The 24,180-nt window shown below is 39.5% G+C and overlaps 1 protein-coding gene across 9 annotated transcripts in view; it reads right to left on the reverse strand.

The window, feature by feature from the left end:
• SLIT3 (slit guidance ligand 3) overlaps positions 1-24,180 on the reverse strand; it is a 468,187-nt gene that overhangs the window by 222,429 nt on the left and 221,578 nt on the right. For all 9 annotated transcript variants that reach the window (XM_086851329.1, XM_086851327.1, XM_086851328.1 and 6 more), the window contains one exon: positions 6,346-6,417. In XM_086851329.1, coding sequence (XP_086707455.1) covers positions 6,346-6,417 — 72 coding nt within the window. The remainder of the gene's footprint in view (positions 1-6,345; positions 6,418-24,180) is intronic.

Below are 24,180 nucleotides of genomic sequence, written 5' to 3' on the forward strand. Positions count from 1 at the left end.
CCCTCCAGATGTGGTTCCAGATGAACCACAGGATCACAGAATCACAGAACAGTTTGGGATGGAAAGGACAAAAGATCATCTCATTCCACCCCCTGCAGAGGACACCTTCCACCAGGCTTTCTTGCTTTTTTCTCCCATTTTTACTAGAAGACAGACAAGAGAAGCTATTCAGAAAGATGAGGGCAGGTAGATTTTAGAGGCTAGTGATTCAGAACAGAACAGAATAAACAAACCAGAGGTCATTGTACACCTGGTGACCTCAGGCAGGGGAGCAGCAGCTCCCTGGGCAGAACCACGAGGGAGCCCCTGCAGGGCTGGGCCACGACTCTCAAGAGAAAAATGAAGCAAGCAGTGCCACTGTTCTGTGTCACTTGATGTGCTGGCCTTGTGTGTGTGGCTGAGGATGTGAGAGAGAAGCACTTCTGCCTCACAAAATGTCCTCTGCTACCACTCGGAGTCTCTCTGTGCTTGGTCTCACCTTAACTGCTGTGTAGGGAACATGTGTGTGCATTCCAATCAATCATATCCTTTTAATGAGTTAATTGTGAAATAGATGCTTTTTGCATTTATTATAAGGGGTAGAACAGATGGCAAAAGCTCAAACTAATGTATTCATAAAATTAACTGACGCTGCAGGTGGTGTTTCTCCATAGAAGGTGGTAAGTTGGTAACTTGTTATTTTAATGTTATAATAATGCTGCATGACAATGACATTTCTAGGAAAGCAAATGCAATGGCCACAGAGATCTCTCTTGAATTCATTATGGTCACTATCACAATGAAGACCAATTACAGGAGATAGAAAGGAATACACTGTTGGAATACATTGAGTGCAGTGTGAATTTGTGGACAAGGAGGAGGAAAATTATTTACAAATTTATACAGTTGAAGTAATGTGATCTTTTTGCCCCCTAAGGAGTGCAAAGGACTTGTCTCCAATGAGTATTCCAAATAGCTCTTTCCATGCCCCTGACCTGTTTAGCCAGCTCTTTTTCAAAACAACCTGAAATCTGTTCCATAATAGAAATATATCCTTCCCTTCAATTTTCATGTGTTCCTATTTGAAATATACTGTGCTTTTCATGCACACCATTAAATATAGATACAAATTGTTCAGTCTATTGGGAGATACATAAGCAAATACATAACCAACATGTGATAATCGATTCTCCTCTAGGCATTTCTTTGCTTTTATTTCAGGCCAACCACTGGCTTCAGAAGGCTTATTCCAGATTTTACACCAAACGAGTGGAAAATCTGGCCAACTGTTTATCTTCCTCCTTTTGTTTTATTTCACTGCAAACTGCAGGAGTAACACTGAATACTGTACACAAATGTCAAGAAACTATGGCCAGGAATTTCAGAGGGCTCTGGATAATAGCTTCCCTGGAGAACCCAGACTAAAGGAGTTATGTTTTGTAGTGTAACATTTCATTAAGATCTACTGCATATTTATGTATGGCAAATAACTCACAACCACTTGCTTTCTTGTAGTGAAATGGCTACACACAAATCAACTATTATTTCCTTTATTCATTAGTTTATTCATTAGTTTAACTTGACAGGTATGTTTAATTATTCCTATGGCTGAATGGCAGAAGCTACAAATATACTGCAGTGGTGGATGTGGGGGTTAAAAAAAATTACATAGGAACATTTTAATATTTTGTCTAGGTGAATGTAAAATACCTCTCAACGTAAAGAGCAAATTCAGCTTTTTTCAAAACCTGAATGTGCAATTGAGATGTTTAATTTTTTTAAAAGTCTCATGGATTTATGCTAACTGTAGATGCATGCAAAAAAAGTAACAGAATCTTCCAGGAAAAGCCATTTAACATATAAGGAACTGAAACTAATAGGTACAACAGTATTTTACAGCACTCACAGAGCTCTGATTTTCCACACTGCCTAGGTAATTTAACCACGAGGAAAATAAATGTGTACTGACTTGCAAAAGTGTTAAACGTTACATATGAGCTGATGTATTTCTGTATTTTTAAAAACATAAATCTAAATGCTTCATTTCTTCCTTCACAAGAACCTTTAGGGCTATCAAGGAGGATATTACCCACAATTTGCTAAGTGGCCCCAGGATGCAGGGAAAGCCTCTTGCAGGTGCAGTGATGGGAGCTGTTATCTCAGGTGAGGCTGAGAAGTATTCAGACAGAAATGCAATCAGCCTGTATGTACCATGACACACAAACTTTTTTGTCTTTTTCCTGAATCCCAGTGCTACAGAATCTTATAGCCAAAGCCAATGAGAGATAAAGGGCAGGGGCTGAGTATGGATGGAACTGAGTTCCAGTGAATCAAGAACCAGAAACTGCAGCAACTCCTGACAGAAAAAGCGGAGCCTGTGTCATTCCGTGTGGCTCTGGCTCTGCTCACAAAGGGTGGCTGCTTGCTCAGGGTGGCTCCTCCTCTGCTCTGCTGCTCCATCATCCTGCCCTGCATCCACTCTGCACATGGATTCCTGTTTTCCATTCCTTGGCTGGGAGATGTTCGTACACCCATCAGATGGTTTGGGTTGGAAAGGATCAGAAAGATCGTCTTGTTGCACCCCCTGCCAGGGACATGGACACTGTCCACAAGACCAGGGTGCTCCAAGCCCTGTCCAACCTGATCTGGAACACACCTCCAGCCACCCAGGGGCAGCCACAGCTTCTCTGAGCAGCCTGTGCCAGGGCCTCCTCACCCTCACAGGGAGGAATTTCTCCCTAACATCAAGCTCTGTTTATCCCTGTAGTGGGATCCTGGCTGCCCTCAGTGAGGTGGGCTGAGCAACTGCAGGAATGCCTCATCAGAGGAACACTCCCTGAATGCCAGGATGTGATATGAGCAGGGGAAACGTGCAGAAATCCAAGAAGCAGCTCTATATATTTTTGTGATGGATGCCACGGCTGACAGCGCTGAGTTAGCCCAAAGCTCAATGAGACCCAAACCCATATACTTTAATTCTTGAAATAAATGTGCTTACTTGGGGCTAGATTCCTGCAAGAAACATTTCCTGTTATCTAAGTAATAAGTAACAGAAATTGAATACAGGTGTGCTCTGCAGGCTGGCCCTCCCTTGCCCTCTCCTGTTCAGCTCTTAGAGCCACTGAGCAGAGTTTATGCATCTACTCCACACTATGTTCCAAGTGTCAGGTTTTGCCAAATTCCCAGATAAATTCACTACTGGTAATGGACTTTATGTGCTCATAAAACTTTTTAAAAGCTGTATAATTATTTCTGCATTTCAGTTAGAAATGGATTTGCTAATTTATTTGTGTGCAGATTCTTTGATTTTTGTACTCAAACAGCAGAAAACACTTCATATGAAAATAATTCACACAACAAAATTTCTCCCACTTAGGAGTTTAAAAAGCTCCAGTCTCTGCTTTGGCTTTGTATTGTGCAAAAACACTGGCCTCCCCGACATTTAAAACTCTTCTTTAGCACAGCCAAGCCCATTTTCCTGGGCTCACTGTTCTGCTAAGAGAATGATAGAAGATGGAAAGCTTTTACCGTTTAAAAAGACAGACACAGTGAAAAATATCTTGAAACACTGCTTTTTATAGTTTTGGGTTTTTTTATTTTTCCTCCTATCATTTTAACAATTTTTTTAGGTTTTTTTTTTAAATTTTTTTCCTGTATCAAGCCAGCTTTGCAGCCCTGGTGCTTGGGAGACATCAGCAAAAACTCTTTGCTTCACATATGGAGCAGCACCTCTGCCCTTGGAAGATTTTTTTACACCAGTCTCCAGCTGGAGAGAAGCTGTGACTCTGTGTCCATCACTGCCATGGCCATGCTGGGACAGGGTAATTCTCACAGGGTTTCCAAATGGTACCCACTGTAATTTATATTGAGCCCTCAGGCTGCATATTTCAGAGCTGGTATCCAAAAGGAATTCATGCCCTGGCTCAGTCTATCACATCAACTCTGCATTTTGTCCTGAGGGAAGCTTTCCAAGCTGCTGTTAAAGACAGCATTAATCTGGAGACTTTCATCTGGTCTAGCACTTGCTGTGTCCCTATTATGGTATCTCCAGAGTTATTCTTTTTGCCATGACATTGGGACACTTTTGGAAGAACCTGGAAGAATTTGAGGCCATGTTAAAGGTCAAGCCATGAAAACAGACCTTTCCATGACAGCCTTTCCCTATACAAATTCTAAATATAAATTGGAAAGGGCTGGGGAGTGTGGGACAATTTGTAGCTTTATTTCTTGTGCCCAAAAGTCTCCAAGATTGCTCACAAACACGCTTTATAAAGTGGAAGAGCACTGAGACAGTAGAATAAATCTGTAAAGTGATAACCAAAGAAGCAGCCAGCCCTGCTGCCATCAGCACCTTCGTGTCACAGTCCCAGGCAGGTGTTGGCACAGCTCAGTGGCACCTGAGGCTCCTTCTCCTGCTCAGGCAGGTGAACACCCCTGCTCACAGCCATGGTCATGCTGGGACCCAGAAGGGAGAGCCTTGGCTGCCAACCACAGGTTGAAAATGGCAATCAGCATGTTTGGGCTCACTGCTTAAAGAGCTTTAACTTGGTTCAGCTTGCATCACACCCTTACTGTTATTGCTGGAGAAATTTTAATGTATTTCCAGCAGCAAGTTGGCTCAAGACTGTGCCATGTTCTTCTCAGCAAGTCACAGGTCACTCGTCTGTGTCTGGAAGCAACATCCTTGGCACAGAATTCATGCAATTCTTATCAAGAAAGAATGTCTAGATATGAGTGAAAAGTCTGCTTCTCCTGCTGTTTATCTAAATAATCAGCACCCGTGGCTCACAACAGGAACCTGTCAGAGTACCAAGCTTTGTGCTCCTGCTGAGCTGGAGGCTGGACTGGATGAGCACTCTAAACAAGAATTATTTTATGACTCTGTGATAACTTCAGTGCTCCCAGGAATCAGAAACTGTTGATACAGGGAAGTACTTCTGATAGTGTCTTTTACAGCAAAACAATAGACACTGCCTAAGGTGACAGATGGAAGTTTTTGTTAAAGCTTTAAATCCCAACATTTATTAATACTGTTGTGGTAAGCACTCCAGCCAGTCATCCCTTGATATCAGCTCATGGAAAGGAGGAACCCTGGATCCTTCTGCACTGAGAGTGGGTACATAAATCAAAACACCTGTGCTTGTTATGGCAGCTTGTCAGAGGTGAACTAAACTCTGAATGCAAACTTTGTTATTTGAAATGAAATCAGACAACTAACAGTGAATTACAGCTGGGAAAGTTATCTGAAACAAAATACCATCTATTGTTCCAATAGATTACACAATGCAAGTAAAACTCATGATAACAGGACAAAAGGGAAGGGACCCATCAGGATTATCGAGTCCAGCTCCTGATCCTTCTCAGGATGCCCCAGGAATCACATCACGTGCCTGAGAGCACTTCACTGGGGCAAGATCTGAAAGCAGAACACGGGTATGTTAAAAGGCTGTAGAAAAGGGCTTCTTTTCAGATCTCCTTTAGCTGTTTCTCCTACTGCATTAAAAAAAAAAAATCCACACCATTTATGCTGTGCTTCCAATATTTAACACAGTGGGGATCATTTTTCAGTGACTGGTGTGGTAACAAGTGCTAACTCTAATGGCTCTGAAATGCTTCTGAGAGTGGCTGCAAGTTGTCCCAGGAAATCCTGAGCCTGCCGAGTCTGTGGTTGTTATTTCCTTGTTCAGTTCACCTCGTGCTGACTCCAGCAAAGCCAAGGGGGTGTTAGATTGTGGGTGTGCACAAAAATGGGTGTCTGTCATATAATGTGTAAGAGCCTCCAACAGCTCTGCAAATACAGAGCTCCAACTCTTTACACGTATTTCAGACTACTTTACAGCAAAAGGCTAAGACAGACTGGCTTCATTAGCACAAAAACCAAAGCCCTGTTTTCTCTCCTAAAAGGGTTGTATAAATTATTCTGATTTTAAATAGAAGCTGTCAAAGCTTGCAGAGTTAACTGTTCCCATTATATTTTTTCATTTTCTGGTATTTGTGCTCAACCACTGTGCCTGAGTTTGTCATATTTACTTTTGACAGAAGTGATGGGATAGAAAACTTAAACAAAGCAAAACATTTCAATTCCATCCCCAAACTCTAGCAGTAATTCTTTCCTATGCACATCTTGCTCCAGGACAGTGCTGCAGGAAGGGGTGAAGCCTTTGAGTATGTTCTTTTTCCTCAGCTCAAAACCTCCCTGGGTGTGTTCACAGGACCAAAGTAGCCTGTGAGTCCCTGGCAAAAACCTGCAGGGTCCCTTTGGTGCTGCACAGAGCTGAGCACAAGGCACTCAAACTGGTAGTAACAGCCAGATGGAACATGAGGAGAAAGGTTTTCACCACAAATATTAATGAAGTTGTCACTTACAAGTTCTTCACATCAATGATTCCTCGAAAGGCCTTTCTAGGGATTCCTTTTATCTGGTTTTCGCTCAGGTCTCTGAATAAGAGAACAGAAAAAAAAAAAAAATACATTGTGTTAACAAAGAGAACACATTTCTCAAATCTGCATGAGCTAATGGAACCTCCACGTGCTTGGAAAAGTAGATGTTGCTGGATTTGTTACACCACACGGTGTTTTCAATTTTGTTTCTCTCCTCTAGAGGTCTGTGGAATGAGCTGAAATGACTCCCCAACCAAACCAGGAGAATTCCTGATACAAATGACAGAGCTTCGAGCAAACATCACTCAAATGTGATCATGATGCTGGCACAGTGCCATGATTGACTGTCAAAGTACCTGCAGCCAAATCTCATGCCCTGGAATCACAACCCTGTAGTGTAAATGTAATTTTCTCAGCATGCTTCTATTTGTTTACTGACTGCAAAAATACTTGGCTACCCCTGCTCAGATGACAACTTCTTATTTGAAATTAATACTCAGGAAAAACATGACTATCATTCTCTTGTGAGATTTTTTAATTTACACTGAAAAGATCCTAATCTACTGCATTAAAATCCTACTGCATTATGTATCAATGGGAAAAACTGAATTTTTAACCATGTTTAAAAACAAACAAGAAAGCTAAACAACCAACAGCAATTCCAAAAAGCCTTTCTAGTACTTAAAGCACATTAAAAAAATGGTTTGATCTGCACTGTGAGTGCAGATTTCATTTTCCTCTTACCCAGCTTGCATTCAGGTGCTTTTTCCCTTGATGAACTATAAATAATCCCAGGTTCACAGACCTCTGCCAGTGCAGTGGAGGCAGGAAGGAGAGCATCAGCAATGGGTGGGAAATGGACATGAAATCAGAAAGCTGGGATGTTTTCATGCTAAGGAAAAACAGCATTTACCCTGATTTTCCTCCTGGTGCCCCATCAGCACAGAGAAGGGAGAGAGGTTTCAGTCTGGTTTAGGAGACAAAGGGTGGGGCAAGACAGGAATGGAAGAATAAGAAAGAAAGGCAGAGGAGTGGGAAAGAAAAATGTAAGAAATAAGTAAATGGATGAAAGGGAAGGCTCAGTGATGCCAAAAGGACAAATAAAGGTGATCCTGCAGAGAACTGCACAGTGCATTGTTTGGGGTGAGAGTGTCCCCAAGGCTCTGCCCCATTTTCAGAAAGAAACTCTGCCTCTCTAATGATGATTAGGAGGGGCTGGCAGCCCTCTCTACTCCCCCCCAGACACTCATTCTTTTCTGTAAGTACATTTAGTGTTCAGCAAGCTCCTTTCTAGCCTCCACCAAATTGGTTTTATCAAATGAGAGGCCAGAAATCCGAGGCTGTCACAAAAGCCCACATTGACATTGCGGGTCAAGATGTGTCACACAGGGCTTTCTTCTGCTTTCCATCAGGCAGATAAGAAAAAAAGGGGACTATGTCCTTGTCACGAGACTAATTCAATTTATACCAGTCATGCAGTCTACACCAAATTCTCAAAGTAGCCACAATTGTCCATTCAGACTATCGCAAACAAAAATGTGCTGCTGGATACAAGTCTCTTTTTCAAGTCAGATTAAAATTCTTTGTGACCTTCACAATTTGTTTAACACTGATCCACACTCTGACCCCTCCTTCACCTTCCCTTTATTTTGCCAGCAACAAAATATTAGTTCTTTAAAGACAGACCTTCAACCCAGACAAATGATCAGGCAGCCTGGACAGAGAAGAGACAAAGTAAAGGGTATTTCAGACCCAGAAAGAGGAAGTCTTAAGCTGTCACTGTGGTGTGACAGTGAGGCACAGCACAGCTGTGGTAAAAGTGTGACAAAATGGCTTAGCAGGGCAAAAATCAGTAAGATCTGAAAGGAAGACACAAGCAAAGCAGAACAAAAAGGGCTTGAAATAGTGGAATTGTGTGGACAAATAAAACCACACTTAATCCACCATCTCAAGTTGCATTTGTCTGGTATTTTATTGTGCATTTCAAATCATGTGTAAAAGTAAATCAGGTTTTCAAGCGATATTTCCTAACATTGCTGTGTTCTACAAGGGCTAATTTATATGTTTGATCTCTGCTTTGTCTTTATGCTCAACTTTTAACCTGCAGCCAGGCAAAACCAGGGGACTGAAGGAAGTTCATCTGTTTTCTATGAAAACCTCCTTGTAAAGTGAACTGTTTTTATTCTCTGGAAGGCACTCTCCTCTAGCTAACAGTCCTGCCTCTTTCAATCTCCTAGACCGTGGACTGAGTCCATAAATCTCTTTATTTTCTAAATCTCTAGGGCTGAAGAACTGACAGCCTGCATGGCATTAGTGGCACAGCATGGAAGAAAAGTCACCAATGTTTCTTTTTCTGTAACTGCCTTCTCACAATTATAATCATCCTGTTTTGAGATGGTCAAGAGGAGTGTTTCTCTCTGCTTCCTGGCATTGTGCCAGAGTTTTGTTAAGCATCTTTTATAAGCAAGCAAATCTCAACCAGGCTCAGCCTGTGCACTTCACAAAATTTGCTCTGAGGTAGCAGAAGGCTGTAACGAGAAACTTGTCTACTGAGTTTATCTTAAAGTTCCAGCTTTTAATTCCCTGCTTCTCATAGCAGGCATAATGGGAAGCTTACAGCAATGATATGCAAAACAAATATTAGTTATTAATAGTAACTGTAGAAAACCAGATAAATTAATGTGAGGCCCAAACAAAAAAAAGCAAACAGAAAAATATGGCAGTATTCAAGAAAAATAAACAGCAGATTTGGAAAAAAAAGGGTGATGATTACTAATAGATTTCCTAACTCTTAGACAGAAGTTTCAAGTCCCCTGTTTCTGTAATGGGAGGCAAGTCCAATGCCTGGGGGGAGCATGATGTATCCTAAAGGGAAAATCTGAAAAATCCCAGACTTAGGGAACAACAGACTTCCAAAAACGCTCACCCTAAGAGGCAGCATTAGAAAGCTGAAATCACTTGACCTGAGGCCAAACCAGAATGTTCCAGTCCATCAGCAGCACCCTCCTTGTAACAGTTCCTGTGTGGAGAAAGCACCCATCCAACACAACCAAAACAACGCTCATCTGCATCCTGAGCAAAGAGATGCATTGAGCTCAGCAAATGTTTCTAGATGGAATTATCCTGCTTGTTTTGATAAATACTGGCGAGTTCAGTGCAGTTTTGCCTGGCACAGCTTTCCAGCAGGGCACAGAGCGCCCTGCAGCCAGGCCCAGCTTGGTGCAGTGCAGTGATGGGGACAGCCTGGACGGGCAGCAGATCACAGAGGAACTCGGGGAGAACAGCAAAACGCTCATCCAGCAGCAAACACCCCCCAGAGAAAACAGCATCCTCATTTCTGAGCTGGGGGAATGGAGCCACAGGGATGTTAAAGAACTTAGACCACCACTTTCCACAGAGGAGAGAGGCAGGAGCTGACAAAACCCAGCAGCTGTGGCTCACAGAACGTATTAGTCCAACCCAGAATCCAGCAAGAGTTGGCACAAGGCAATACCTTTCTCAGTTTTTATTTTAATTTAGCTAAAATGCTCTGGACACAGATGAACTCCCTCTGCAAGTCTAATATTGTTTTTCTGATCTTCAAATGTGAATTGCAAGTGCCTCACTGATAAAAGGATTGGAAAGGGAAAAAAAAACCCATCCAAAAGTGCTGACGTTTCCTAAGTGCCTCTGCAGTCTTTGCCGTAGTGCTGGTTTTAGCTTTCTGCTCTAACACTGCCTACTGCATCCTAAGTGGAAATTCAAATATCTAACAGAGCAATAGAATACATTAAGACTTTATGTTTTATTATTTTGCCAGTAAGAGAACATAAATCACTTAATTGGAACACAGACCCTACTAACATCCATAGAATGAGTCTTCATTTGAACTACAGATCTAAAACATTAAAGCAACTACTTAAATACAACTTGCTAAGTTACAAAAGTACTGAAAATAACTTATTTTATATGAAAACCAAAAAATCAGCAGTGATGGCATTAAGCTTAGCTTTTGTCCTTTTTCAAACACAAAAAATAACCCCACCCTTTGAGGATTTACCATTTATTTTCCAAACCTTTTTTAACACACAGATTTGAAAATTTAAAAAGACAGTTCTTGTTGTTTTTACACAACTGCCTGAAAGAACATCTTAATTAAGAAGTATTTAATGTGGTTGAACACTAATCTTTAATTATTTCTCCCACTCCAATGGGCTGGGAGATCACCATGCAGTGTTATCCAATAAAGAACTCAGCTTGCCTTTAATGTCTAAAGACTTTTATACAAAGACTTAAAGAACAGCTCACCCAGAGAAAATTCTTCACAGCCAAACCTGTATCTTTCCCAGTATGTTACTGTTGAGTCCACAGTAAAACTGCAAACTCACAGAGTTAACCAGTGACACATAAAATTTAACTTAAAATGGAGGAAAACCCCAGCCTAACAAACCTTATTCCTTTCTTCAGGAGCCTTTCAGTTTATCCACAATACAACTGCATCTTGGGATAGTCAGGGGAGCTCACACACAGCTCTCTGGAGCAGCTGGTACAAAACCATAAGACAAACTCTGGTTCCTTTCACTGGATATGGGACTCGAGTGCACAGTAAGATTGTTTCCTATCCTTTCTTCTTGCCAAAATAATACTGGAAAGTTAATATTGTTCACCTGCTTTGCAAAATGAAACTAATGAAAGATATGACTCCTGGTTTTAAGAAAGGGCCAGCTGCCACCAGTGCCAAGAAATTAGCACTGTGCCCACCAGCTTTGCTCTGGCTACAGAATGTGCAGCTGACAGAAATGGAATTTATATAATGGAATTTAATTCATCCCTGTTGATAGTTTGTTTACATTCTTTTACAAATTAGGATTCCTGGGTTTAAAACATTTCAGTCCAATGCACTGATCAAAATTCAATAAAATAAAATATTCCTGAGGTTTTTGTGCACTTTTAAAAGTTTAGTGACTATTCTTCAAGCTGACTTTTCTTTACAACTGGACTAAAACTAGACTGAATTGCTCCACTAAAGGTCACATACTTAACACAATCTGGTCACTGCAATTTGTCTCATTAGAATTAGTTTTAATTTGTACAACATGTTACACATAAACTCTATCCTGCAATGTTTTACTGAATTAAGTAACACAATTAAGGAGTTAAAGAATAACAGATGGGGAAAATTAGAGTGTATAATCCAAAGATAATAGATATCTCTAAGTAACATGTAATAAATGATAAGCAAGTCAATAAAGTGAGGAATGATACAAGGCAGCTTTTTCATAGAACAAAAGTTGAGGGAAGGTAACTCCTACACTCAGAGAAGAGACAGGGCAAGAGGACCAATGCTCTCTAGAGGAAAAGCCTGCAGGAAAAGAAGTAGAAAGACCAAGGAAATCCGTAGGGAGAAAAAGGAGTTTTCTCAATTATATGTGTAAAAATTCCAGCATAGAATATTGTGAATTTCATTTACAGCAAGGAACAAAAGGATTTTTCCTTCTCTGCCAAAATAATGTGGCAGCTTTTAATTTTTTTTAATTAAAACTAATATTTAGCATTTTCAACACCTAAGTATTATTCTTAACTAGGAGATGGTGTCCTAGTATTTCCAAAACTGTTCAATAATAGAGTTTTTCCTGTTCTATAGACAGATTAAAAAATAACTGAGTTAACAGTTAAGGACAATTCAGAAACTTTGAGCCTTGTAAATATGCAAGATAAATTAAAGGTATTTTTTATCTTCCAGGTGGGAAATGCTTTGCCCAAATCAGGCTCCTCCAACAGTAACTAGAACAATCTGTGGCAAGTCTGACACACAGATCAGCACCTGTGCCCTCAGTGTAGGAATGGCTTCTCCCTCTCAGAAGGGTCAGTGAAAAAATGGTATTTACTGTAAAGCAGCACTTGTAGCTCTGTGGCTGAAGGAAAAATGGAAAAGTGTTGTTGCTGATGGGCTACAAGGCAAGAGCTTAACGACAGCAGTGTTGTAAAGCATTACTCTCTGGAAATTTGGCATTGCTGCTGATTTTCTGAAAGGAAAAAAATTCCTTCCTCCTACTGGTGCACGGAAAGTAAAGAGGGTGACAAGCATCTGAGTTCTGCAGAACAAGAGCAGGTCCTGCAGATGGTGTGCACCCTGAACAAGGTGACTGTGTTTCTCTAAATACAATACAGCTGCCTCTCAATTCGTGCTCTGGGAGGCTGTAGGGGAAATGCCGGTTTAGTTTGGTTTTGTTTGTTTTGAGGAGGGAATTTAACTCAAAAATTCCAATTAAAGCAGTCCTCAGTGCTTTCACACAGTCACACACTGCTGCACAAGCACTGCTGCTAAGCCTCCAGAAGATAAACAGCACGATTTCTCTGTTGCTCCAGTTGCACTGTGAAGTGATAGATGGTACCTCTGTACTTCTGGGTTTCAGCAAGATGGTAACTCTGTACTTCTGGGTTTCAGCAAGATGGTAACTCTGTACTTCTGGATTTCAGCACTTGCCCAAAGCCCCAAGCAAGGCTCATTAAACCCAGTCTCACACACACCTTCTGCAGCAGGACACTGAGCAGAGCCAGAGCATAAAGATTCGGGAAGGGTGCTCACTAAGGACTCAGAGCAAAAAGATCTCAGCAGAAGATGATTATTTTATCATCATCTTCCACCTTCTCCAAGGACAATTTAAAAACCAGCTGTTAATAAAGATCCTTCGAGGGATCCAAGCTGCATGGACTTGTGTGATTTCATGACTTCTGTCCTGACACAACCACAGGGATCACACAGCACATGCTGAAGTCTTTTTAAATGTTTCAAGGAACAGAGACTACTCACTTGTGGTTACTTCTTCATTAGAGGTTTTTAAAATTCTTGGCTGCTTAAAAAAACTAAACAAAATTAAAAAAAAACCAAACAAATCCCACCTTGTTTCACTGAGACACAGCAGGACATTTGTCTCTTAATGAACCAAAAAAAGCCAGAAACAAATTACATTGATCAGAATGTCTCTAAGAAGATTTATAAATATTTGTATATAATTTTAAATGAACTGTAAAAACCAATCAGTGCCAGTGTCCAGTCAAAGGTAACATTTGTCTTTATGACTTTTACAGCTCTCCCTCCTCCTGCCATTTCCAAAATGCCGAGCAAATAGTGATCAGGCAGCATTTAGGAGACTCTTATTTTAAAACCATCCATCTTGAGCTTTCATTTTAGAAAGCAGCATCTGTTTTATCTTTTAGAACACACAAACAAAAGCAAAATCTTTCCTCGGAGTATTTACACTCAACTTTGGATATGTCAGGGAGTAGGAACTGGAAAGTAACATCCAGTGGACGCAGAGAAAACTCTTGAAGAGAAGCAGCCCACCAGAATTAGGATAGGATTCCTGACTAATAAATGACAATAAGATGTTTTTGTTAGCATTATTTAATGTAGGGTTTAAGTGCTTTAGAAAATGGTATCAATATAATTAATCCTTCCTTTTGATGGAGGAGACAAAGGCACACAATGAGAGGCAGCGTGTGACTCGAGGTGCTCCAGCAGTGTGGGAAGAGACAGAAAAGCCCTTCCCAGTCAGTGCCACAGGCAGGAATTCCTCTTCATGCAATCCATCCAGCGAGCCTTGCTGCACGTGGGGAGAGTGTTCTGCCAGCCCAGACACAGCTCTGACACCACACAGACCCGTTCTGATAGGAAAACCTTTCCTCTGGAATTCTCCAGCACCACTGAACCTCTGGATCACTGACAAAACCAAGGCTCCCAGGGCAGGGATGCTCCCACACAAATCCAAGTCCTCCACTGCACTGGAAGTGAGATTAGAACACAGGGGAACTAATTTGATTTAGTGGGGACACCACACACCTCAGAGAGGAGGGACTGAAGCCCTGACATCACAAGAAAGAAATTATTCCCCCCATCATTTTCTATTTTTGTCAATATTTTCTTGATGGTAAAGCAATGTGAATTCAAAGCTCTCTCACTGCTTATTAATGTTAGTACTTTTTAAAATAGAAATTTTTATTATTTAAAATAGAAACTGTATGGAGGTACCTTTGTTTTAAGCTAATTTTAAAAAGCACTGGTTCTATACTGTTGATCTGTTTTGGGGTTTATACTTTTGTCTGTTGAGCTGTTCTGGAAAGAAATACTATGTATTTTCAAATTCTAGATATCAGTAGGCAATATCACCCTCCTCTGACCTCCCCAGAGATTCAGGAGCCTCCACAGCCCTGCCTGACCACTAAACAAAAAAAATATTTGCAGTTTATTTGTTATATATTTTTAATTATGATGAGTTTTTATTTTAGAAGGTAAAGAATAAAACATGCACAGTCTTTGGCTAACTGATCAACGTCTGGAGCAAGACTCTCTTTTGACTGATTTGTCTTAATTCTGCCTTTGTTAATGATGAATATTTTTATACTAAGGAATTTTTTTGCCCTTCACTAATATATTAAAAGAAAAAATACCCTGCCAGTTAATATTTTTGTGTACCTAATCATCACACTGTAGAATGGAAACAATATTCACAATACTATTTATTTAATATTAATTCAGGCTGTGATCTTGTACTTTAGCTAAGAAAGTAAGATTTTTTTCCTAGGATTAAGTAGCAATTACATATGTGAAGATCTAGGTTTTATTTTTTTACCAAGTTGTCCTGAAAGAGGCCAATTATACAATTTGTTTGTATGATCACTGCAGACATTCCTGTGGCTATATAAAAAGTGATAAAAATGATAGAGAATTGGTGGATAGTAAAACCAGCTTGAATTTCCATTCATTCCAGTGAGGTAAAAATGAGTTGTGAAGTATCTGAATGCAGTGCAGTGAGAAAAACAACATTCTGTTTATAGCCCAGGCCCAGTTATCAGAGGGCCTTTATTCTGTTCTGTGGTAAAAAGTGGACCTGTGCAAGAGGGGCACACTGGTGCTTGAGCTGTAATTGAAACTGTAAAAACAAATTATAATAATGGACCAGCAATATCCACTCCACTGATATTCAGTAGACTGCAGGAACAGGTACTGAATCCCAAGACAAAAGACAGAGGAGTTCCATGCACCTTTTCCCTTTTTGTAATATTTTAGCTTCTCTTTTCCTTCCACAGCTTCACCTTTTTGTGTCTTCCCTGCTATGGATCGCTTAGCCCTGAGAGTCCCAGTGAAACACTGCAGATGGAAGAAGATCCATTCAGACTGGTTTGTAGCCATAATTCATTTTTCTGTGTGGATGTGACATCTAGATTTATTAGACCAAGATGTAATACCACAAAGTGGTTCACTCGAGCGGGGATATTCACTCAAGATTCAAGTGTTGAGGTGAGAGCAGCTCTGTTTCATGGGAGGATCCACAAACCCAGCAGCTCTTCAAGGACTCCAGAGCTGGTCACCCTGACCACTACAGCTGCATGACACCCTTACAAACCTCATTCTCCTGCTTTATCCACAGCAAAAAAAGAATCACTGAACATAAATATATAATTTCTTCTTTTTCAATGACTATTCACGTTGGTAAAGCACCTTTGAGAATCCCACTCCACGCACAGGAAGTTTATCACTCAGTAATGCCATGCTTTAGGAAAAGGCTTTTAAATAGAATGTAGGTGTTATAAGTAGAGAAAATAAAACTCAAGTACACTAGTAGAACAAACAAGCTAACATGACACAAATCTAAACCAAAATTAGCTTTCAGCTGAAGTGTACATAAAATGGTGAATTCTTCCAAAGGAGAGTTAAACTCACAATCATTCTGCTCAGCTTACTGAGGGTTTTATTTGAACATTTCAGTAAATCAGCTGCCAAGGACATAAACCTTTATTGAAAACTCAGCTAAAATTGAGACAATTCACAAGAATTAACAGTGCTCCTAGGACTTCATTGCCACTGTCAAACCAGTCTGGCCTAAACAAGTTACAAGCTGAATTAATTTTCTTGAATCCACCCAAACACTGAGTAACAAAATCATACAGATTCTGCTTTGAAAACAGACTCATTTTTTATCCTCAAAAACCCAAAAATACTCATGGGGAGACTTGGGGGTGTGTGGATGGTTTACAGCAACTCTCAAAGGTGCTTGTGGTGTTTTTTGAGCCTTATTCCTGAAGCTGATGAAGGAACAATATTTTATTAAATCTGATTCATCAGCAGATGCCTCCTTCCAGAGACCCACACCAGTTCATTTGCATAAAGCCACTTCCAGAAATGAATTCGGCTTTCCTCCGACTCCCTGTCAAGCATCTTGCTGAATTTCAGATTGACAATGTCAGCTCACAAAATTGAATTAAATGTAAAAGAGCTGACCAGGGAGGAGGGAAGAGTGGCTCCTGCACAACAGACTCAGTGTGTCCACACTTTGCTGTTTCATTGTTGAGGCACTCCCAAATCAAAGAACATCAAATTCCAGCGTGATTTGATTTCATCACTGCTGGGAATGATGATGACTTTCTCAAAAGTTCACTAAAGTTATGTGAGTCTCCAGGAGAAAATATGCCCAACAGTAAAACTTGACTTATTACCCCAAAATTTTTTTCAATTTATGACACCTCCTTAGCAAGCTTTTGAAAAAAAAAAAATAGCTAAAGGGGTGTCATGTGTCATACGACAAAAATAGTCTTATCAGAAAAGGAAATTTAACTTCATTATAAGACTTGGAAGGTTTACATCCTGGTATTATTCACATCATTACTTCCAGATGTCATGCAGAAAACCAACAATCAAGAGACAGAAACTAAGAGTCAGTCAAAAAATATCCACGAGTATCTGCATCCCAGTTCCATGCACAAAGATTCCTGTTTGCTTCCAGAAAGGAATTCACCGTGGAACCTTTTATTATCCCAGCTCAGATGCAATCACTCTTCCTTTCTTTGAACATTAAATTTGTGGAAAGACAACTCTAAATACCAGGGAACTGTGGCTAACGCAGAAAGTGATTTTCTAACTAAACCTATCCCACCCTGTTAAGTTTATACAATTATGATATAGATTATATACAACTATAACACATATGGTTCCAATGCTCTTTCTAGCTTGTGCTCTTTGTTCAGTCTTTCTGAATCATAGAAGGATGTGAAGGAAAAAAGGCAAAACAAACACTAAATGTTAGGTTTGGAATGCTTTACCAACACTTTACCAAAGACAATAATGGAACAGAAGTAGTTTTATACATATTAAATATTTTCAACTGTCAGGTGTGGCCTATGTGCTTTGATTAGTTATATTAAATAAGAGCCTACATTTATTTCTTCATGGATAAATTGCATTTGGAAGTATTAAGCACACCATATGTTTGTCTTCTTCAGAAGGTTCTACAGAATTAGGAAAATAGAATCTAAACCAAGTATTTTCAGCTAAACTGGAAGACAATTCACTCTAAGACAAAGGAGATTATTCTTTCAGCTTTTCCCTAGTACTTGGTAATTAGAAGCATTTTTAACCAGGTCAAAATCACGTATCATAGGACAATGTCAATGTCCTCTGCCTGCAATAGTCCAGAGGGACTACTACTGATTATTTTATTAAATTCTGTGCATTATTCCATAGGCTACCTCCCTGTGGATTCACATTCTGATTTTGTCACTTCCTATGGCAGACAGTGTCTGTGACACAGAAGTCAGCAAATAATCACCTCACTGAAAACTTCCAGCAGCTCCTGAGCCCTGGTTCTGCTCAGGGGATGCTCAGCAGCCTCAGCAAGGACCGGAGTCCAGCCCACACATGGGAGATTTTAAAGAGGAGAGAAGGCCCAAATGAACATGTTCTAATTCCCTCAGTTGTAACTCAGCTCCTTTAAACCCCAAGGGGAAGGAGCCCCGTGCCCATGAGTGAAGAAGGAAAATGCAGGACCTGAGGGCTCTGGCACACAACCACTGCCTCTGGACCAGAAATACCAGTGCTTTTAGCAGTGTCATGGTGCCCCTGGCTAAAGAGATGGAAGTATATTTACACGGAACAGGTTCTAAACTGACTGAATAAACTATTAAAAATGAATTAATATTTTCTTGGCCTTTCAAGCATCTTCTTTGGTTATTAGAATGAGGCATTCATTAAAGCCACAGGATTAAAAACCACATTTTTACTTTATTGTACCGAACCTTTAAAACGTAGATAAAAGGTAGGATGAAGTGGAAGCTGCAGATTGCAACAGTACCTGAGGGAACCTGCTTCCTTCAAAGGCCATCTGCATGTTATAGAAATAGCAATAGCTCCAGTGCAGAGTTTGCTCCTCAGGGCACAGTGGTGATGTGAGTCTGAGACTCGTGAGTGCATCTCTACCAGGGCTGGGTTTCCATAGTGCTCAGAGGCCACCCTCTCACCTAGAATCCTCTCTCCCAGCTGTGTCTGTGGGGACAGAGCCTGGGGATGGAAAAGGCTGAAGGACAGTCATGCTTTGGGCTGAAACATGCAATGCACCAGAACTCCACACGCTCTTGAGTGGCCTACCCATTTTAAAGGTAGTTCTTCAAATGTCTTTTGTAGGGCTCCTATGACTCTTCAGCATCACTGATAAACCCTAACATGGCGAGTTTGTGACACATGCCCCTTCTCTGGCAACACTGGAACAGTTCAGACAACTGGGAGAACACCCATTTGACTGTGGTCAGTCCTAGTCCAGAAGAAAGGATTTCCAATTTGTCCGTAGGAATGAAGTCACAGAAGCCAAACAGACCCAAGTTTTTTTTGTTTGCTGTTTTTTCTCTAACTTGATAAACAAATCCTGCCCAGGATGCTTCGCAGATTCCTGCTCTGGGGGTATCTGTGCACCCAAGACTCCAACACTGCAAGCATCTTTGCTAAGGTAGCATAAAATTTCAGAGCACATAGTTAATGTTCAAATGGCAGAGTATATTGATTCTCTGCCCAACCCCTAGTATCTTAAGTTTACCCAGAAGACTATTTTATTTAATTAACTTGGTGCTTTATTAATATAAATATTCCACTATTGATCATAAGAGAAGCTGACGCATGTTTGAGTCAGACATACATCAGATCCATTTAATGGAGCTCCACTTAGAAGAGTAGTTGGCTCTAAATCAAGGTAAATGGCAGCAAGTGCTCCTCTGGGATGACAGGGCTTAGCTGAATCTATAACATTTTTACGGAGCTAGTTTTCTTAAAAGCAGAAAACGTATGGAAATTAGATATGAAAATGGTCTCTCCTTGCACGTATCAATTAAGCATGTCAATACCTTAATTAAATTGCTCAACTTAATGAGATTTATACCAATGAATATGTTTTATAGTTATAATAGCTTTTTTGGCTACTGTTCAAGATGTCAAATAAATTGTAAAAAGAGGATTAAAAAAAGTAGTAATTGACATTCTGAACTGAAGCCAGTATTTTTTCTCCTCATTTTTTCCCTTCATTCATGTGATTTTGGAGAACATATAAATAAAGTAATGAACCCTGTAATAGCTTTGCTTTTTAAAATGTCTTTCTTTTCCAGTTCTAATCCTTCTTATCAAGTTCTCTAAGTAGCACACCATTTGAATTAAGAAGCACTTCAGCCTAAATGATTATAGGGTTTTTCCCCTTTGAGGCTCACTAAGATGCAAAAACGAAGAAAAACTTTTCTCTCTAGACATGAAGTTACTACAAAGACTTCTTGTCAGATTAGGGCAGCATAAATGCCTCAAAGCACAAGGATCTTACACCACAAGCAATAGGCACCTCTACTCCCATCCTGGACTGCTTCCAATTTTCTTATCCACTTTCTCTGGGGTAAAAAAAGAGCATTGGATGCTGCATTTCTTGGCATAACTCCTGGTTCCATACTAAATGTACTGTGCAACCTTGACAAATCCATCAGCTGTGTCAGTGACACCATTCTACAGCAAATGAGCTGGGCTTTGGTGATCCTTGTGGGTCCCTTCCAGCTCAGGATATTCTAAGACAAGGAATTCTATGTGAGAAATGCCTGACTTTCATGTAAGAATGAAGCATCTTCTCAAGTGGGAAGTGTTGCAAAAGCGCCTTCCCTGCAATTGCTGCAGACACCCCCAGCAGGACTGCAGGTGAACAAACAACACAAAGCATCTTGTCTCTGCCAAAAACAGAGGAGAAAGTTCTGTTCACAGAACTCTCTCATTGCCTGGCAAAAAAAAACCCAAACAAACAAACCAAAAACTGAAGATAACAAAAACAATCCCAGGGGAGCTTCAAGTACAAAACCCCTAAGTAAAACATGAGCATTTATTATTCCTTCACCTTTCCTCTCAGCTGAACAATCTATTGAATTTTATTTGAAGAGTAATATCCAGCTCAAGCCTTTGCATAATTTAAATTTCAGGTTCCTATTCAAGTGAAGAGATTCTGCCTGTAAATATTTCAAGAAAGTATTTATTTAGTTGTGCTATGAACTGCACCAGGTTTTTTAAGACCTCTAACTAACCTGTAATTAAAACCAAATACAGCTTGACAGTGGTCCTTCAGAATCAAGAATTGGAGCAGCTATGTGCTTTTTCATGTCTTCTCTCTGGTCAGTAAGAGACAAACCTTGTGTTTTGACTTTATTTCTTATCCTTATTAAATGTTTTTTCTGTAAAGCCAACCTAATTTTTCTTCTTTATCAAAACACTAGATCGATTTCTTTAGCTGAATTCCATGCCAGCATCTGTGACAGTGAAGGATAAACTCCTTGATATAAAGGAGTTTGTTAGGTTAAAAAAAATAATCTTGAGAACAAGGGCTGAAATGTCAGGAAAGAAGAGGAGGAATAATTTGTACAAGCCTCATCCTACCTTTTCCCATTATTTTTACAAATATCTAAGACATAAACTGATTTTTCAGTTAGCACAAGCAGAATTTGCTGTATTTATGGCAGTGATTTTCATGTACTGAAGTGCTATTATTTAAATAAAATACCAAGTAATTTCTGGTCAGATTCTGGTGCCCACTGTTTTCTCCACATAGGTGAACTGCAATCAGATGTTTTCTGTTGGAATGGCATCATTTCACTTGGAGTGTTTGGTTACATCCTGGAAATTCCAGCTGACCATTTCAGTGGAGCTTTCCATCCCTTCACTGCTGCAGTGAGTAGGCTGGGCTAAAGAAACATCAAACACTAATTCATTCACTAATCATTTAGCAAACACATTGCTAAATTTATAACAAATAAACTACATTTCAGGAAAAAACTACCCCTTCTAGCCAGCTGATGGCCTAAAAAAGAGGTTACAAACCAAAAAAGTCAAAGCTTTCCCACTTGGCTTTGTCTGCTGTGACCTCTCCACAGAGCAGAGTCTCTTCATATCAGAGACTGGATGTGGCCTGTGTTATCTTCTCAACATTCACAACTGCATTTTTTCCCCCTTTTTCTACACTAATGGCATTAAATTGCTTTGTTACCTCACAGTTTATTCTCAGAATATCTCCCCTTTTTCTTTTGTGCCTGAATTTCATTCTCATGGTCATTTGTGAAATTGTAGATGATAGGGTAATATTTTTAATTTAAATAAAAAGCTATTGAACTTTGACTTTTGACATTTAACACTAAATATTTTACATAAAAAATTGCTGACAGGTGTGACATCTCAATACATCACTATTAGAGACAGCATTATCTACATGATAACTTTAGTTTTCCTAGGGAATGTCAGAATCCATGAAGCAAAGAAACTGTATAACAAATTGCTGGGTTATGTATAATTTCTTAAGAGGCATTTATTTTCCAAGTTTTTCATCCACTAAAAATGAAAAGCAGCACTAGTTTCAGCTCAAGCAATAATGCAAAGCAAAGCTGAGCCCTTTCCAACTGCTTAAGTGTTCCACATTTACGAATAACAGGAGGATTGGATTGATTAAGAGAGAATAAATTAATTTTTTTTTTACTTGGTACTCGTTCTAAACTAGATACAAAACTATCTTATAAAATGTGCTGTGGTCTTCCTGGAAAAGGATGAACACAGACATTCACAGATTTAAAGAAAAGTATTTAATCAAAAGACTTTCTGCAGAACCAAACCAAAAGTCATTGTTAACAGGGAAGTGCTATTAGGCTATTTAAATGTTTGACTGATTAGAGCTAATCACTTGAGAAAAGGACTGTTCTTTCCTCAGTGTTAATGAGATTGAAGTTTTGGGTATCTGACTCCAAATCACAGAAACTACAGAATCAAAGCTGGAACACCCTAATGAGCAGATTTTCTCATTACTGAAGAAGTTGCTCAGGATTTTTTCTTTTTAATTAAAAAAATAAGTTACAGGATTCTTTTGAAAATTCAAATGGAAACATGAAATTCAGGTGCTTGGATGCTCTCGTATTTTAAGCAGTTTCTCAAGGGCAGCATTTTCTGAGAATGACAAGCTGCAGAAAACTCAGTTTTATTGTAGCACCCCTGTCCTGCAGAAGCATCAGAAAATATTTTCTAGAGAAGCTTCTCCAAACTTTTGGTGCTTTGCAGTACTCAAACTTGCATATGCAGACATCAGTAATACATAAAATAAAATAAAATAAAATAAAATAAAATAAAATAAAATAAAATAAAATAAAATAAAATAAAATAAAATAAAATAAAATAAAATAAAATAAAATAAAATAAAATAATCCACCTCTATTTAAACTACTTCAAAAAGAAAATGATGCTCCACTCACAAGAGCCTCCCCCTGGGTTGAGCACTGCTGCTCACACCACGCCCCAATTGCTGCAGTGACCTTCAAATTAGGACCCCAGAATGCAACACCTCAGTTTTATAAACAGAAAACACTGCTCATTTACTTTAAACCAAGGCTTCAACACATTCCAAAATAAATAACTGTCCTTCAAATAAAACAGAACTACTGCTTTCATTAGTTGTTGCTTTAAGTTTTGCAAGATGAAGAGGTACTTTTAACTTAAATGTCAAATTATTATTAAAAACAAACATGTCAAGAGCAAATAATTAAAGAATATCTATCTTGTGAATTTATTTATATTTAAAAGAGAAAAGACATTTCTTCAAATCTAGGTATGCAATTATGCAGCAAATAAAGTCACAGTAATAAACCAATTTTTAGCACCTAATGCTAAAACTTTCACTTAAGTATTCGTCTGTAGGCTAAAAGAGAAATATGTTACAAATATTGTTTAAAACTAATAAAATATTTTTTCATGTGAAACTAATACTACATATTTCACTTTTCATGAAATCAGCTAAGATTATCGATGCATGCAGCCAAAGTCTGTTGGATAAGGGATTGATTAATGTTTGGAAATACTAAAAGGAAGCAGAGTACCCAGTGTGCCCCACCTTCCTGGAGGGTTTGGTGAGACAAAAAGTCAGAGTTTCTCTGTGTTTAACATGGTAACAACTCTCATCTGCCTGTGCCAAAGTGAATCCATTCTGCCTCACATCCCAGCACCAGCACAGCACAGCCAAACCTTGGAGAGCATTTCTTATTTTCCACTTTGAATGGGAACTTTTAGCACTTGATCCAGAGTCAGAAGTGCAGGCCCAGAAGTTCCCAGCTTTCATTAGATAATACAGATTATAGATCAGGGGACCTTAAAGTTCAACTTATTTTTGAACACGTATTTAAGAAGTTACAAAATACTGGACAGATACATCAAGTGCTTACCAGAGTGCTCTCTTCAGAAACTTGTTTTTGAGTAGAGAAGGATTTTTTGGATGCCTTCAGCAGGCTCAGATTTGTAAAGGTTCAGCTCCTTCCACAAGAGAAGACATTAAAAAAATAAAAAGCACCTAATTTAAAGCAAGGCCTTTATAGATGGTTGAGGTGCCACTTTCTGGTTCAGTGGGGAAGAAGAGCTCAACATTTGCCTTTTTTTACTCCTCACACTTTCTACCATGGATCTCCTCAGTGACCCCTCACTGAAGCAGGTGAACCTGTCCTAAGGCAAGGCTGGCTCCACACTGCTCACCC

Source organism: Cyanistes caeruleus, chromosome 15, assembly GCF_971803275.1.
Source record: "Cyanistes caeruleus chromosome 15, bCyaCae1.hap1.1, whole genome shotgun sequence".
NCBI classification, from domain to species: Eukaryota; Metazoa; Chordata; class Aves; order Passeriformes; family Paridae; genus Cyanistes; species Cyanistes caeruleus.